This window comes from Salvia splendens, chromosome 4, assembly GCF_004379255.2.
Source record: "Salvia splendens isolate huo1 chromosome 4, SspV2, whole genome shotgun sequence".
Lineage (NCBI taxonomy): Eukaryota > Viridiplantae > Streptophyta > Magnoliopsida > Lamiales > Lamiaceae > Salvia > Salvia splendens.
In genome coordinates, this window is record NC_056035.1 from 39,240,557 (window position 1) to 39,258,985 (window position 18,429).

The 18,429-nt window shown below is 39.8% G+C and overlaps 2 protein-coding genes across 2 annotated transcripts; one reads left to right on the plus strand and one right to left on the minus strand.

Annotated features, from left to right (window-relative positions):
* The first annotated feature begins 186 nt into the window (after positions 1-186).
* On the plus strand, positions 187-2,032 carry LOC121801128 (pectinesterase-like). The gene is made up of 2 exons (XM_042200581.1): positions 187-1,123; positions 1,255-2,032. The coding sequence occupies exons 1-2, from the start codon at positions 187-189 to the stop codon at positions 1,941-1,943; spliced, it is 1,626 nt and encodes a 541-aa protein (XP_042056515.1). The 3' UTR covers positions 1,944-2,032.
* Positions 1,992-10,992, minus strand: LOC121799976. Its single transcript, XM_042199515.1, has 11 exons — positions 9,989-10,992; positions 8,830-9,106; positions 8,395-8,580; positions 7,898-8,050; positions 7,368-7,808; positions 4,839-7,055; positions 3,999-4,159; positions 3,743-3,895; positions 3,231-3,465; positions 2,811-3,124; positions 1,992-2,647 (listed from the first exon to the last, which is right to left on the minus strand). Exons 1-11 carry the CDS (start codon positions 10,753-10,755, stop codon positions 2,341-2,343), a joined length of 5,211 nt encoding a protein of 1,736 aa, XP_042055449.1. The 5' UTR covers positions 10,756-10,992; the 3' UTR covers positions 1,992-2,340.
* Positions 10,993-18,429: the final 7,437 nt, after the last annotated feature.

Sequence of the window (18,429 nt, forward strand, 5' to 3'; positions counted from 1 at the left end):
TCTCCAATTTTTAATTAGAGTTGGGGTATTTCCTTTTATTAAACGCGCAGGCCCTTTTTCGTCAATTAACAAATAACTCCCGCGCGCTAACTACCTTGAATCTTGATATGATCCGCCATTGATGAAGCAGAAGCAGCTCCATTTCAGTCCAAGCAACCGCCTCCGTCCTCAACAAATCCAATCCCCATGGATTTCAAACGCACCAGAATCAGCATCACCATCACCATCCCCGGCTTCACCAAAACACGCACCAAGAGAATCATCACATTCCTCCTCTCCCTCACCATCGCCGCCTTGGTCCTCTCCATCTTCCTCCACTTCTCCCACCTCCACCCCACCAACCGCCCCCTCTCCTCCGCCTGCTCCCACACCCTCTACCCCTCCCTCTGCCTCTCCTCCCTCTCTCCCTTCCCCAACTCCTCCGACCACCTCCTCCCCCTCTCCCTCCACCTCACCCTCACCCGCGCCGTCTCCGCCCGCGCCGCCGCTGCAGACCACTTCTCCTCCCAACAACACCCCTCCCCGCCAGCCCGCGACTGCGCCGAGCTCCTCGACCAGACCATCTACGAGCTCGAGTCCGCCCTGGCCGAGCTCCCCACCTCCCGGCCCCCGCATCGAAACATCAGGACGCTCCTCAGCGCGGCCATGACCAACGAGAACACCTGCATCAATGGATTCTTGGATCTCGAGGAGGTCGAAAACGGCCGCTATCTCGAGAACCTGCTGACGCCGGTCTCTCAGATGATCAGCAATGTGTTGGCGCTGATCAAGCACGTGGAGGGCCAAGAAAGTGTCAAGAATGTGAAGATGGTCACCGGAGAGGTGGCTGGATTGGCTAGGAGGAGGAGGAATAGGAAGAAGAGGAGATTGAGGGCTAATGTGGTGGTGGATTGTGGTGGGAGAGGGAGGTTTAGGCTGATTGGGGAAGCTGTTGCAGCTGCTCCAAACATGAGTGTGAAGACCTATGTGATCAAGATCAATAAAGGGGTTTATAGAGAGAATGTGGTGATCCCAAGAGAGAAGATCAACATCATGTTGGTTGGTGAAGGGATGAACTCAACCATCATCACTGCTTCAAGAAGTTTAGCAGATGGATTCTCCACTTTTGAATCAGCTACTCTCAGTAGGTTTTTTTCATGTTTAATTCAATTAGTATGTATTGAAAATTGAAAATCAGACTTACTTCATTTCTTTTCTTTTCTTTTCTTTTCTTTTCTTTTCTTTTCTTTTCTTTTCTTTTCTTTCCTTTCTCAGCTGTGGTGGGAGACAAGTTCATAGCCAGAGACATCACCATACAGAACACAGCAGCAGCGGAGAAGCACCAAGCCGTGGCGTTACGCGTGACCTCCAACGCAGCGTTCTACCGCTGCAACATCGCCTCTCACCAGGACACGCTCTACGCGCACTCGCTGCGCCAGCTCTACCACGAGTGCACGATTCAGGGGACGATCGACTTCATCTTTGGGAACGCGGCGGCAGTGTTCAGCAAGTGTAGGATACTGGTGCGGAGGCCGCTGCTGGGGCAGAGGAACACCATCACGGCCCAAGGGAGGGAGGATCCGAACCAGAACACCGGGATCAGCCTGCAAAAGTGCACGATTGAGGCCGCGGCCGAGTTCAACTCGACGGAGAGGAAGCGTTTCGCGACGTACCTAGGGAGGCCGTGGAGGAAGTACTCGAGGGTGTTCGTTGCAAACAGCTACCTCGGAGACCTGATACACCCTCGAGGGTGGCTGGAGTGGCCTCTGTATAGCGATGCGGATACTGTGGAGTACGTCGAGTGCAGGAACTATGGACCCGGTGCATCTATGAGGCGGCGGATCTCGTGGGGTGGATACCGGAACAACTGCACCGCGGAGATGGCGAAGCGGTTTGCAGTTGGAGAGTTCTTACATGGAGAAGATGACTGGTTAGAGTCAACTGTGATACCAATCTTTGATTAAAAATGGATCAAATCCTGCTTTTTGCAGTGGCAATGTGGAGAATTATGCTTCTTGAAGTGTAAATAATACTACAATTTTTGATGTGATTACATTCATCGTGGCTCTGTTACATCATGATTCTTTCCAAAAAAAAGTAGTACAAATATTTCTATCCTTCCAAACTACAGAAGGGTGTGTATATAAACTAGCAGAATGTTACAAATTAGTACAAGGTATATATCATGGGTACAACATTTAGCATACCCTTTTCATCTCAAAATTGGTTGAACATACAACAGCTAATATCGCAACTACAGATCGAACGATTTTCCGAGGGTCGTGAGGGCGCAAGGAGTAGTATAGTCTGAACTGATCTCGAGCAGTACTCAGCTTTATTTTCTCAGGAAATAGAGAGAACTTACTCTCTGATGACTCTGTTTCCTCTTTGCTCATGAATAGGCTGTTTAGGATACAAAATAGCTACCAAAACCAAAGAGAAGGCAAGCCCAACGACTCCACTAAATGGTTTAAAAGGGCGGACGCCAGCGACCCATAGAGGATAAGTGGGTTGATAAGACAGGAAGCCTCCAGTTCTTAAGATGAAATTAGAAGCCATTATCCCTGCACGGAGCCCAATTGGTATTGAGAGACTTCCTTGATTTCTTTGCCGGGCTCCTGAGAGACTTATGGATAACAACCATAGCCCGGGGATTTCCAATAATGACCTGAGGATCATTTAAGCAACTTCAGAAATACTAGCAAGAATCAAGTTTAGAAGTGCAAGAGGAATAGAGTCACAAATACATATAATGAAGTTGCCACCATAAATGTTTATCTTGGTTAGGTTTAGTTGTTAGTAATAGTAGTGTGAACCATAAAGATGTCTACCTTTGGGATAAAGCAAACAAAAGTCCTGAGATAAATACTCCACGGTAAAATCCAGAGTCAGCAGCAATTTCTTGGGGCAACCATGAGAGGAAGAGCAATTCCTCCACAGATGCAATGAGAGTTGCTGCTGCAGTTCCTCTAACAATCAGCAGAAGCATCCGTCCATATGCTTTCATTGACGCAACAGGATCTGAAGATGGTAAAGACAGAGTGGTTGGCCAATGTAGATGTGCACTTCCAAGTAATGCATTGACAGTATGTATCAGTGTAACAAGGACGACTCCTCCAGCCAGACCCTTCAGACAATCCTGCAACTGCAGGCATCACCATCATCACATATGTTAAACTGGATAATCAATACATTAAACGTTAATAAACTCAAGAGTTATATAGGGAGGTTTCATGATGTTGAATCCATACCTTTGGCAGTGAAGCCAAATCAAACCCATATTGCATAAGAGGGTCATCATACTTGCGGATTCTTTTGCCCCACAGCATAATCATGCTCATGGTGGAGATGTAGAGGCCAGCAATACAAGCAAACTCAGCAATTTTAAAGGGATTCCTTGTTGCCCAATTTTGCACGAGTGTTGGAAGCAGAGGAAGAACAACAGGTGACCACAGAAGCAGCACCATAAAGACAAAGCCAAGGATCCTGTATTTATAAGAGCAGGATATGTCAAATACTTCTATTAGGAAAAATAAATTGAGGTGCATACATGTTACAAGTATGCAGAAGCATGCTTTATTTTTCATAGCAAACTAATTAATTTGATGGACTTATAGTAAAGTACTATCACACAGATATACACAGGGTGTGCTTTAATGACATTCCTTTCTGTGCATTGCACAGGTTTAATAACAAAATCAAATGTAGGAATCCCTAAATTATGAAGACACCATACTATCCAAAAAGTATTAATAAAGTTTACCTTTGAAACAATGGACGCTCTGAAAGGCGCAGAAATGAGATGAGTTTGTCAACTAAACTCATAGCCCCACGTATTCCACCCCAAAGTAAAGCAACTTTGCCAATAAGCCTTATACCTCCCTTCTGTCCCAGTTCAGCAAGCATCGATACAATCCTATTTGACAGATCCAATAACAGTTCAACAATCAACATTTTGACCACAAAGAAAACAACTCAAAGAACAAGCATTAATGTGAGGTGAAGTAAACAAACCAAACCTTTCATGATCAACTCCACCATCTTCCTTCATAGGCACCACAGGACTAGCAACAGACATTGCTTTCTCGGCAAGGCTTGCCACAATATTGGTCTCGGTTTTCTTGTCCATTTCGTCTGGCTCGAAAGATCCTTTGCTCTGTTCTTCCTCATTCAAGGGTTCCTTCAAAGGTCGACAATTTTAGTACTCCAAAGCACATTGTAAAATTCAGGCAGCTCAAAAGGGTAACACTGCAAGCATTCACTAGATGCACTTACACATGCACAACTTATACAACTTATATACAGGTAGCGAAACGCACAGTCCAGCAGTATCAGTGATAATATTGGCACGTTAAATACAGAAAAGCAGCACCATTCCGGATTTTCTCAACATATGGACAAATGCAAAGAAGGTGATTACTAGTCCAACAAATATAGATAACAGTTGCAGCAAGTTAGATCCAATTGAAGTGGTATACGGCAGTCATCGATTAAATGCAAAGCGTCAGATTTTCCTTTTTATAAATTTTATTTATTAGGACTATAACAATTTGAGGGAAGTTCACGACAAAGCTCCGGCATGTGTTGATCGATTGTCATCAATGAAGTCCAGGCATAATCTAATATTACTATAAATTAAGCTCTATAGAAGAAATTATTATGTTGCCAAACAGACTAAGTGTTCAACTAGCCTCCCCTAGTTGAAAGGCAGTTACTACGCCAGGAGGGAGGTAGAAGAAAATGATGTCTTGCAAAGCCTTAGATGATCAAAGAAGCCCATAACTGGACTCAAAACAAGAAATTATAATGAACATACAAGCATTGTTCAGATGCTGAGTAGTTAAAGAAAGTTAGCTTACATGTTGATTAGCAAGTAATGCAGATGCCCCCAGAGCAGCTGTAACAGCACCCATTATAGCTTCAGAATTTCCATGATCAGTATCATCATCAGAAGTTTCTTCATCAATATAACTGGTGAAATTATCTTTACTTTGTCTTTCCTTTAACGACCTTTTCCTACTCTCCTTTTCACCAACTAGAAGAAGCCTCTCTGTTGGTTTATCAACCTGATCAAGGGTCAGAATCTGTTCATCATCACCATTCATTGCTGCCACATCAAAGAACTTTCTCAATGCAGCTAAACTTGACCCCAAGATAACACCAATAGGCAATACTGTTCTCAGATATTCCGTGTCCTCAACAGCAGATGAAATAGCTTTTACTACGTTCTCTCCGTCAAGGATGCCATGTTTCCCCTGAAGGTTACCGTTGCTTTTTTCCATATGATGCATCCCTTTTCCAGCTTCCACGGATACAGCATTGGCAACATACTCCATTTCTTCAGCAAGTTTGAGTTCCAAATCTTCCAGATCAAAAGCACTGACTCTACGTCCAACTTCAACCTCTAAACATTTTAATATGAGACTTTTGATGAGAGGTGTGGAACCATCAAATTTTCCCTCATCAAATTCAGCATTGTTCCCGATAGTACCCTTCTCAAGTTCTTCATTTGGGTCCTCAGATTTATCAGAATCTAATATCATGTAAGATGGTTCAATAGTATTTTCACTATTCTTAGACCTTGGGTGGATTTCAGTCTTGTCTTCTCCATAATCAGTATCATTTTCAGTCTGCTCTGAAATCTTCCATTTTCCTTCTTCAGCAATGTAGTCTAAATATAATGCCGGTGGTTTATTCACACCCTGAGGATTTGCGTTTTTCATCTTCAAAGAAAGATACGTCTTGAGGTACTCTTTGTAAAGTGGATCAGCATATGGAAATCCACCTATATGTGTAGGAATTGTTTCTGAACTCCTACTCAAATCTGTCACAACATTCTCAGCTGGAACTTCTCCTGATGCAGGCAGAAAGCAGATTTCGCGTCCGGTCTTAACCTGGCTCCCTGTATTGGTTATGTCAGTGCTATTATAGTTGTATGAACCCTGTGCATGATTCTGTCCTGCATTTATGTCCCAAGAGTGCTCTTTATCTTGCAAAGTAGTACCATCTGGATTACCAGACTCTGGGCTTTCATTGGCATTTGTTGTCCCTGAAGATCTGGGGTCATCCTGCGGAAGATGATTCTTGGACACGGAGCCTTTACTAAATTCCTTCACATCCACCACTCCATTACCTTCACTTACACTTTTTTTGTTCTTCACTTCATCTACCATGTCACCCTTTTTCTCCTCCAACTGATCAATCATGCCCTCAATTACATTGAATACATTATTAACGGCAACTTGGGTTGAATCATCAAATCCTGTTAATGCATCAAATGCCTGAGAGACACTGAAGGTTGATGAATCACCCATATTTTGGCTTAAAGCAGATATTGGATCTTTTTCTTCCTTCCCCTGATTATTTTCTGCTTTATTTTCCATAGCAGGTGCCTCAGAAGTGGGGGGTGGACCAGTAGATTTTTCCTCTGTGTTGGGTTCAGCTTTTTGATCATTTGAAATATCACTTTCTTGCTCAATTTTTTTGTTTGTTGGGTCTGTATTACCTATACCAGAGCCTTCTTCCACTTTTTTTAGGTCAACAGTACCCTCCGCTACATCAGGGCCATCAAACATGCTGGATGAATCTTGTTTTGGATTTACTTCTGCCACAATTTCCTTATCAGAAATTTCGACAGTATTATCACCAGACTCATTAGATTTTCCCATCTCATTATGGGACCCATTACCAAGATCAGGAATGGGGTCACTCGCTTTCTCTATAATCTTTGGTGTCTGTTTCTCTGATTTCATATCCCTAGACGACATGTCAGGGCTATGATCAACACTAGAGGAACTGTCTTGAACGTCATTAGTCCTCTTCTTTTGGTCCAAGGCCTGAACATCTTCACCATGAATTGCTTTCTCTACTGCATCTTTGTCCAGCACCTTCGAGTCATATTTTGGCGCTTCCTTACTATTATGTCCTAGCTTCAATAGTTTATCAAAATTCAAATCAGATCCTTGACTCTGCAGGATACCAGAAACAGCAGTTGTGAGCTTTCCTCTAACATCATCAGGAACAGCATCTTGCAAAGCTTTCATTACGGTTTCTCCTTTACCCACAGCAGTGAAAACCTGCATATAGTTAAAAATATCCTCTAGCTTTTAAACATTTCAAAACAAAAAGATCATATAAGGTTTCTTTTTCTCTGGTTATTAAGACCACAATGAACTCTACATAATTTGTTTTTTTATTTTTTGTTTTTTATTTTTTTTGTTTTTTTATGTTTCAATACAAGGAAAAATGAGTATTTATTAGTGACAAAGACCAAGCAAACTACAATGTTCCCTATAATTGATAGATATATCTCTCCCTTCTTGCCTCTACAACATAGGTAAACATGCCCTACCCAAACTGTACTAAGCTTAAATGATGCAGGACATTACCTTTTTCTTCTGTTCATCTGTCAGAGTATCAGGCATAGTAATGTCAAGCATGTTCATGATCACTTCTGCAGTCTGTAGTACTTGTCCTCTTTCTACCTCAGAAGGAGTTATTACGTCCTCTATGGTTGGGTCAACAGCAGCATCAGGTCGTTCCCCCGCATTGTTGTTCTCTAGTTGCAATCCTTTGATATGCAGATGTCCTGTATCTTTGTTAGATTCTAATTGAGTTCCTGTGGCTATACCATTAACCTGAAACATCCCCAACTGAGGATTTGTAGAACTTCCATCAGTAAGATTCAAGGCCCCACTAACTCCTTCCCTTCTAGGTGAAGCTCTTCCTTCCACTAGTGCTAAACCCTTTGATGGATTTATAGTGACATCAACATCTTTCAGAAGTGGATGTCGACCTTTCAGAAGTCCAATCTCCACAGCTGAGAGCCACTGAGGGTGAGCATTTTCTCCATAAAGTCAGTGCATATCAAAATATTATTGTAATAACTAGGACACAAAATTGCTCAAAACATATTTACCTCTAAAGCAAGGTGCTGGCACCAAGAGAAGGTTGATCTGTCATTCATAATTTTGCTAGATGGCTTGTAAGAACACAGAAGAAGGCTTGTATAGGGATTCTTTGCAATCAAACTCCGTGGGATAGAGAAGTATGGAGCTTTTATGTCATCATTCTGTGAATCAATCACAAGCACAATAGTTAAATCCAAGTGTAATTTGTTTGTATGCAATGCTATAAATACAAGTACGGTAAAAGTCTGACTACTTATAAGCATACACAAATCTAGATGTACCAAAGTTCTGAAGAAATATAAGAGCACTCATTTTTAATCAGAATACGGGATAAGATGTGATTCCAATATCTGAAATAAATAAATAAAAGTCTGTGCACCAATAAAATATAACAGCCAATAATCAGAGTGCCATAAATATATAACAACCAATTACCAATCAGGCAAACTCAGAGAGAAAGTTATTAGCAGCATAAAAAGGTAGTAGTACAGTAAGGAAATAAAACCTGTATAAATAGAACAGGGACTTTCACTTTGTCGATTACATCTCGTGTGCTTGATTTTGCATAGAAGTCTTCAATGGTATCGTATCCATAAGAAACCATAGAAATTGCTCTCTCAAAATCGCGAACTGATGAGGCCGACAGTGCTTTTTCAACATCAAATCCTTTACTTCGGCCTTGAAATAATTCCTGAGTACGGAGTACATAGTTAGATGACAGTAGGAAAAAAAATCATAAGCAACATTGGAACAGATGATGAAATTGTAAAAATTCTTACAGAATAGTTTCAAGTTCAAAAATTATTTTACATTCTTGAATTTTATATTTGACTCATATAAAATCCCTTTTTTGGCATGAACACTATCCACCAAAATAAGCATGATCCTAAGAAAGCATACTAGACAAGCGTCTGAGGCAATGCCTAGAGATGAAAACAACCTTGTTACATCGAAGTATCTCAATCAAGCCATCTGTTTGCCTCTGATCATAATCTGGATGGTAAACTGTGGACCTTGTGGCTTCCTCTAAGTCAAAAGGATTGTCTATACATATTGCAGCCGTTAGAGGTGTTCGCTCCCCAAATTCTGCCAAGTACTTCGTTAGCATGTTTGCACCATACCCCCAGCCAACTGCCATTAATGTTGTCCACGGCCTTCTCTTAATTAGGTACTGAACAGCTTTGGAGATATCATCACTATCAGCAGCAGTAAATAACCTAGATAGATGAAGCAGTTATAGCATCACACTATCAACTTGTTTTGCCACAGAAACGAAATTATATTCAGGAAACTAAATGATTAACATTTTTATATTTGTTTCACCCAAAAACATCCTTAAAAAAAGTAGTACATGCTTTGTTAAACAACAAAGGCATTATCTATTTCTTATCTGCAAAAGTACATTATTTACGTCGACAGAACTGATTCACAGCTCAGATAAATCAAGCACTAGAGGATCTGCAGATTTTTTTGCAATACCTAATCGCAGTATATATTGATTGCACAGTTAGTGCAGACTGAGTCGTGTATACTTTACAGTGATTCACAAGATCTAATTAGATTCTCCGGTTTTTACCTCAAGAATTTCTCTGCGAACAGTTATCTGTGCGAGAAATATCCTAGTGGTAGGACTTCACCAAGAAACATTAGGTCCTAAACAAGTATGTCAGAGAAGCCTTCCTTCTAAGTTTCATTTTAACCAGTCCACCAAGTTCATTATTGTCCATAGACAAGCCAAGACAGGGCTTTAAACCTCCACACAAACTCATCAAGTACTACAATTGAGAAGAAACAAATCACAAATTAAAATGGCATGAACAGTTTATTGCATGAGAATCAAGCTGCCACAGGCACAACTCAGGTTCGAATCAAGCTCCTAAACATAATCTTGGTAAAATTCAGCCTTTATATGCGCCCTAAGAGATTCCAATTCAGCCTTAATATGCACCCTACTACACTGAAGTTTGATGAAACTTTGTCTTGGACTATCAAGATCATGCATTTCGAATTTCTGTTCAATGTACACAAATCGAAATGGAAAAGCATATAATGGAGGAATATAACATCAACAAGTTGAAATTATACTCGGAGATGCTAACCGTGGAGTTGTCAATGGCGAGGTCGCACATCCCCTTGGATTCATGACCAGTGGAAATACACCTCTCCTCAAGCAATCGCACACGAAAGCCCTAATTTTTCTCTCACTGCTCCCCTCCGCCGTCCCCGGAACAATCAACACCGTGGTATCGAACCCCCGCTCCTCCTCCAAGTCCAAATTAGCCGGCCAATCCAACGAGAGGACTCCCCCATCCTCCGTGCCAATACAGAGCCTCTGATACACCAATTTCTCATCCTCGCTTCCACCACTACTCTCAGCCGGATGAATTATTCTCCCGCTGTTCAATTTCACATAATGCCTATCCTCTTTCACAAGCTTCTCGCTGACATTTTCCATCAATTCATTCTCGGGGAAATCAATAGACGGACACCGCAACGTCACGAACCGATTAAACGGCGTCGGACTTGTGAACAGGATCCATTCCCCAATATCAGAGCTCGAATTCGTGGCTGATTTAGGGTTAGGAAGCAATTTAGGGGTTTTAGAAGAGAGGAACAGAGCGACGCCGGAGGCGAAGCCGACTGCGGGGGCGAGCAAATCAAGCGAACCGACAGAGAGGAGCTGCGAGAGAAAGCCTTGGACGAGGTTATCGAGAGGCGGCGGCGCGGAATTGAACTCGCAGCGGACGGTGGGTGGCTTGAGACGGCGGCGCTTCCATGCGCGGGGATGCTGGTATGGCGGTGTACCATGTCGGTGGATAGATGACGGTGGGAGGAGGAATACAGACTGGCCAGACGCTAGGGTCATAGCAGCTGCGGGCGACGGATCAGCGGCGGAGCTGGTGGTGGCGGTGGAGAGTATGCATGAGTGGTTCGGTTTGACGGTTGGGAATTTTGGCGCGTTGTCTGCAGTTAAGTCGTGTGCGGTTCTCTCCGCTTTGGCGAGTTCTCGATTGTCTGGTGCCTTCTATTACGAAATGATGTAATGAAAATATTAATGTCAAATTAAATCAACTTTACGTAAAATGTGGGAGATATAATGTTTAAGATCTCGAAATTTGTTAAAATAAAACTAACTAAAGTTTTAATGCTTGCTGCAATTGAAAACAAATCAGTCTATTTTAAACTTTGGAATGTGGTTCTACATTAAAAAAATGGAACAAGAAATGTCATTTTCGGGCTTATGGAGTTCCTAGAGATTTTGAGAAAGAGCATAACATAAAGGTTGACATGACATAAAATAACATAGATACCATATAATTTGAAATGATAACATAAAAAGATAACATAGTGAAAAATAGAGAAAATCAAAATATTTGTGTAGGTGCATCGAACACATAGCATCATTTCCTCCTCTCAAAAAACAAACATTTTATTTTCCAAACATTCTTCGAGAATACAAACATATAAATAGCTTTTCACATCTATTTTTTTTTTCATTTAGCGTGTACCACATATTCAAATTGAATAGTGTTATAGTTACCGATAAGAGCATCCACAATGGTCTAGGACCTCCCATAGCCCTCATATAGTCTTCCCACTGCCACATCATCCAGCACTAAAATTCTCATGCCACATCATCTGGACATGCAACTGAACATCAAATAGCCCTCACATAGCCTATCCACATCACTAATAACAATTATATAAATTTAATTTACAATTGTAACAACATACGGAATTTAATTTACTAGATAAATACAGGAAAATTGAATAATACTATTAAAATTTCAAAAAGTACAATAATTTTAAAAAAATACATTTTAAAAAATTACATAAATTTAAATAAAAACTAATGCCTTCCAATCCTCCGCGCCCACAACTCTTCAATTAAATCATTTTGGAGTCGAATATGAGCCTCCGTCTGACGCATGTCGGCATGTGCTTGGAGAAGGGCTTCTTCATCGTGAGGTACCCCACCTCATACGTTGGAGGCGGCGACGCCGTGGCTTGGACCAGATTCATCATCGTCATTGGCCCAATCAGTCAGTTGTACACCTTCATCTTCAACAATCATGTTGTGCATGATAATACAGGCTACATTATATCAGCAATGCAGTCGACATGCCACAAACGCGTTGGCATCGATCAACCTCACGACTCGTATAGGCATCTAGCTCTTCGTTCAGCATACGCTCGTACTCATCAGCATCCCCATCACTACCACCACAACTACCACCGGCATTACTCATTTCTTAAATTGATCTTGTACAGAAAGAAAGATAGAGAGATTACTCGTTAAAACAAGTGGTGCGAATGAAAATGACGTCCAAGGCGCGTATATATAGTGTTTTCAAAAAAAAAAATTTAATTCTGACGCCGGTCTGACGCCGATCCGGGGCCTACAATGGCGCCGTGAGGATCGCCGTTAGAACCGGCGTCACCACACGAATCGGCATGGGTACACCGAAATTGACGCCGATTTCGCCGACGCCGGTCGCAATGGTTCGGCGTCAGAACCGGCGTCGGCGAAAAATCGGCGTCGCGATTTTGACGCCTCCATTGCTGATGCTCTAATGTGAACAAAATGCAAATGCACACCTACGTAAAATTTATTCTGAATTTAGACACGAAATACTTTAAAAAAATAAAGATGTACTATAATGTATTGGACAAATGGGCTGAAAGGGCCATTTTAAAAATTAACTAAAACTCAAATATTCATTTCATTATGTGTGGGCCATTTGAATTATAAATATTTTAGCCAAAGGCCCAAGTCATAAAATTTGAGTCTAATGTTACGCTATGATTTGATCATTTCAATAAAGATAAAATTTGGGAGTTGCAAAAAATTTGTGCCTAGGCAATAGCAAAGTGAGACGAGTCATGATCCGAATCCAAATATATATTTAATACTAATATACTTGTAATTATGTTGGATCTTAATAATATGATAATGTGACTTAATACTTGTCTTGTTAAGGATCCCACTAATACAATCGTATTTGCTTATATTAAGTTTCCATATAATCGTAATCGTAATTATAATAGTCGATGAGGTCTAGTCCAAATAGTAGAACCAAATGAACTCATCAAAGTCTTTGTAAAATGTGAGAGCTCTATGGTATAGTTTTTACCTAAGTGTGAGTTATCTTTCCAAGTTAGTCTACACTCTACACTAACTTGATCATTGTGCTAGTTATTCAAAAAAAATTATGATAGTAATGTATATATCTTGTAATATTTCTAACCAAAAATCATAATGACCAAAGCTTTAGATATAAATTCACATGATCTAATAGTAATGTCACATTTATTGAGGGCGAATATGTAAAGCACATGACAGAATCCCTCGTAATCCTAATTTCATAAGCTTAATTATTTAATTAATTAATTAATTATACTTATATTATAATCGATCACATGTCTAGCCTAACTAGCTACAATTAGTGCTAATTAATACATATATATAGTTACAATATGTTAGGAAATTATTCAATTAACATGATATATAGCCAATGATGAGCAGCATATCCTGATATAATCAGATATTATGCTCCCCTAAGTCAAGAATAATATCTCCAAATAATTAAAAATCTAATCTCAGCACTCAAAAACTGACAAAAACCCTTATATTTATATATGTTGTCTCAACAACTTATTCTTGTAAAAACAGTAGACCTAGCTAGGGAATCTTGAATACCAAACATTTTGTCACTATTTTCTTCTGTTTATTTATTTACCTATCTTTGCTTGGAGGCGAATGAAATAATTAAAATAAAAAGATTTACTTTGATTGTCATTTATAAATATTTAGCAAAAAAGCACTAATGATCATATTTTTGACATTTTGTTAAACATCATCTAGTGAGAGATCGACTGAATCTAGGTAGGCTATAATGTGATCTAAACAGCACATTTATGCATCTAACAACATTCATAAATATAGACATATAGCCCTAATTAATTTCCTTTTATTTTATTAAGAGAGAAAGCAATAGTTGTTAATGCAGTTTTGAACACATCCCTTGAATCTGGTCTTTTAATTTAGTCATGTGAAAATGCAATCCAATATTCTTAAAGTTTAGCACTTCAATTATAGGGAAATTAATCAATTTTCCTGTCACTGTAGTTATAGTTCAATAAATTGACAAGATAAAATTATACTCCATGTCTCTAAAATGATTCTTTTTTATCATCACATCACATAATATTTAAACGAAGCAGTATTCAGGTGATAGATAGATATCACTTTTTTAAAACAAAAAAAAAGTCTCAAACTACTTACATAGTGAGCGAGAGTCCACATTTGCAAAGTCACAAGACAAATAGATCAAAACGTGATATCAATCATACACGTTTACAATTATAGGAGAGCAAAATATTCGAAATAAGAATAATCGAACTTAACCGAAACGAATTAAAATAGTAGTGTTAAACTTGATTGTTCAGATTTTTGTTGGATTGATCATATTTTTTCTTAAACTTCTTCGTTTTTGTAATCTAAAATAACAAATGGAATTATATTCAATATCTATAAATATGTTTATTTAAATAATAATTAAATAATTATGTCAAATTTTCATGTTTTTTACAATAATTTGGATTTGTCGTTTTGGTTTGGATTTAGTTATAAATTTTTTAGATTTTAGGATATTTCGGATGAAATTTATATTCTCTTCATATTCGAATTTTTTAAAAGGTTTAGATTAGGCAAAAATCCAATCTAAAATAGATTGTTCACTTCTATTTACAATGGTGGTGTCTAGCTATAATAAGTTAATCTATTTACATTAAACTAAAGTCCAATTTTGGTCCCTTACATTTGCCCTAAAATTCTTTTTGGTCCCTTACATTAAGTTTGTGACCTTTTGGTCCCGAACATATTGTTTTTGTATCTTTTGGTCCCAAACATATTGTTTTGGTCCAAAATAAATTAATAGTCAAAATGTTTGATCAATTTAATAACTTAATTATAATCTAGGACTAGAGTCCAATTTTGGTCCCCCTATATTTTTCATAAAATTCTTTTTTGTGTCCCATACATTAAGTTCGTAATCTTGTTTGGGACCAAAAGGTACCAAACTAATATGTAAGGGACTAAAAAGTCACAAACTTAATGTAAGAGACCAAAAAGAATTTCAGGACAAATGTAAGGAACCAAAATTGGACTTTAGTCATTTACCTTGTTATATCTTATGGCTCAACTGCACTAACTAACAACAACTATAAAAAACAAAAAAAATGTAAAAATAGAAGCTACATATTTTAATAGATTACATTATACTGATAAATAAACAATCCCATCAAATATGTTACAACACATATGTAGACTAGCATATAAAAATATATATAGGACTAACATGGTCAATTTCTTACACAACATTTTGGCTTATCCCATACCAATACCATGATTTTTGTTATACTTACATGAAACTCACATGGGAAGGTATGGACATTTAGGCTTTATTTATTTTTTAAATTAAGTATTCCATTTCCTAAAAAAATAAATTCATTCAATTTAATCTCATGCCGATGTGGATAGATTTTATAGGAACATGCAGTGTCAATTTCTCTTTCAATTATAGGACTATCAATTGCAATTTGATTTGGTGATCCCATGATCCAAAACATATATCGACTAATTATTATTCTTGTATTTGGTTTTTTCTGTCCGAAAAGGTTGAATATATAATTCCTGTTTGTCAATTGGTTTTCCTCCTAGCAAAAAAAGGACCACATATGTTCAAGCCTAGACAATATGCCTCTACATATTTATGGACATTTATTTCCTATGTTTAGATTTGTAAATGGTTTTGGACCTAAATACACGACATAGTAGAGTCAAGCATTTAACTAGGGTTGAGTGAAGTATAGTCAGTTTAGCACTTACGACGTTGTTGAGTAGGGTGGCAAGGAAAGTGAATCAATCTGCGATCATGGTGGGACCCTCATGTCAAACGTATTTGGGCACAACACGATTCATATTGTTGCTAGGATTAGAGTTTGCTATGATGTCTCATGTCAAACGTATTTGGGCACAACACAATTCATATTGTTGCTAGGATTAGAGTTTGCTATGATGTCTATACATAGTTGTTATCTCATTGTAAATTGTGTCCGAAAATTATAGTGAAATATATATTTGACATCAGCCCAGACATTGATACACATCCTATCAAAATAGGTAAACAATTGTTTTTGTTCATTTGTTTATATTCGTGATTTATACATATAAGAACAATAGACAATTTGGGGATATTAGAGCATCTACAGTGGGGCGGACGATAGTCCACCCGGCGGGCTATCGTCTGTTACTGTAGCCATGGAGACGATGCCAGATGCATCGTCCGCGGATGATGGCGTCGGAACACGCATCGTCCGCCCCACTGCGGGTCACGCGGACGATGCAACGCGTTTTCATTTTTTTTCAAAATTTTTATCTATTTAAACCCCCCATTTATCTTCCATTTCTCACACCAATAATTCTCTCCCATCTCTCACTTTCCCCACACACCAATATTTCACTCCCAATCTTTCTCACTAAAAAAATGAAACCCGACAACGACTGGAGTACCTCGGAGGGCATTACTCGGGCCTTATTCGATTGCGTTCATGAGGTTGCGGTGGAATGCTTGGCTGAAATGGAGCGCGAAGCGGCAGAGCAGGCCCAGGAGGTGCAGATCCCACGCCCGATTCGAAGTCGGATGTTTATCCGCCGCGAGCACGACGTAGCTCACCAACGTCTGTTCACAGTCTATTTTGACGAGCAACCACGGTGGGGTCCGACGGTTTTTCACCGTCGTTTTATAATGCGGCGAGATCTTTTTCTCAACATTGTCCAAACGTTGGAGGCACGTGATGAATACTTCAAGTATCAGGAAGATGTCATCAGTAGACCCGGACTTACGCCATTCAGAAGTGCACGGTTGCGCTCCGGCAGTTGGCCTACGGCACCACGGTGGACATGTTCGACGAGTACCTTCACGTCGGGGAGATAACTGGCCGCGAGTGCCTGAAGAATTTTTGTAGGGGAGTTGTGGAGGCTTATAGCAACACGTATTTGCGAAAGTCGACTGCTGAGGATTGTCAGGCCCTGATGAAGATGCACGAGACGGCGCACAGCTTTCCTGGAATGCTAGGGAGCATCGATTGTATGCACTGGGAGTGGAAGAATTTCCCAACGGCGTGAAGTGGCCAATTTACCAATGGATACAAGGGCAGCCACCCGACGATGATCCTCGAAGCCGTCGCTGACCATCGGCTCTGGATCTGGCATGTTTACTTCGGTGTAGCGGGGTCGAACAACGACATCAACGTCCTCAACTCATCCAACCTCTTCACCGAGCAATGCAATGGAAACGGCCCGGCCATCGACTTTACTGCCTACGGACGCCAATATCATATGGGGTACTACTTGGCCGATGACATATACCCGAGGTGGCCTGTTTTTTCGAAGACGATCAACTGCCCAATGGGCGAGAAGAGAGTTTTATTCGCTGATGTCATGTATGCGTGTATCATCTTGCATAACATGATAGTCGAACATGAAGGTGGAAGAGTCACCGATTGGGGCGATGATGAAGGTGGATCTAGCTCCAGCACGGCGGCCCCGCCCCACGTTCGAGGATTACCGATGGGCTTCAATGAGGTTCTATCTAGACATGCCTCAATGCGCAACCAACAAGACCATGCTCAGCTCATGAACGACATGATTGAAGAAGTTTGGGACTGTAATCGCCGTTGAGAATTTGTAGTTTTTTTATTTCGTAGTGTAATGTTTGAATTTTAATGAAATGAAGTTTTTTTTTCCAATTTTTTGTAGGGTGGCCCATAGGGCATCCTACTGTAGGTGGAAGGGTAGGAGGTTGAAATGCTGATGTGGCGGAGCATAGGGCACCTTATAGGGCGAACTATAGAGCGCCCCATTGTGGATGCCCTTAGGAGGTGGTCGGAATCGAAGATCTTGATGACATAGTGGTCATTGTTATGTGGATGCACGAGTGTGCGTCTCAGCCTTCTTATTGGGTGTTTGAGTCCCAACGAGCCTCACCCCTCTGTGTATTGATCCAAGAACTACTTTCTTTATGTTGCCCTCTCCCTCTTTATTTAGTTGTGTTTATATTTTTGTGTATTTTGAACTTGTTTTTTGTTGTATACTATAGGTCTAGTCGTCGTTTGTTATTGGTCTTGTCGTAACATTATAATACAAGGTATTGTGTTTTGTGTGTGTTTGTTGTATCGCGGATTCATGCTCGTCTCTTGTGATACGAGCCTTTATTTTACATCGAAAAAAGAAATATATGTCACTAATCATTTATGAGCATGAATCCAAGATGCTATTTTTATTCTAACACATCATAATTATTGAGATTAGCGCTCGAGCTCTATAAAATGCAAACTCAGATAGCTCAATAATAATGTAAATCCATACAATATTTGGATAAAGAAATACTCCGTATTAAAAAATAAATAGTACACTAATAATACTAGAGTATACTACATAGTAAGTACTAATTATACACATGAAAAATGCTCACAA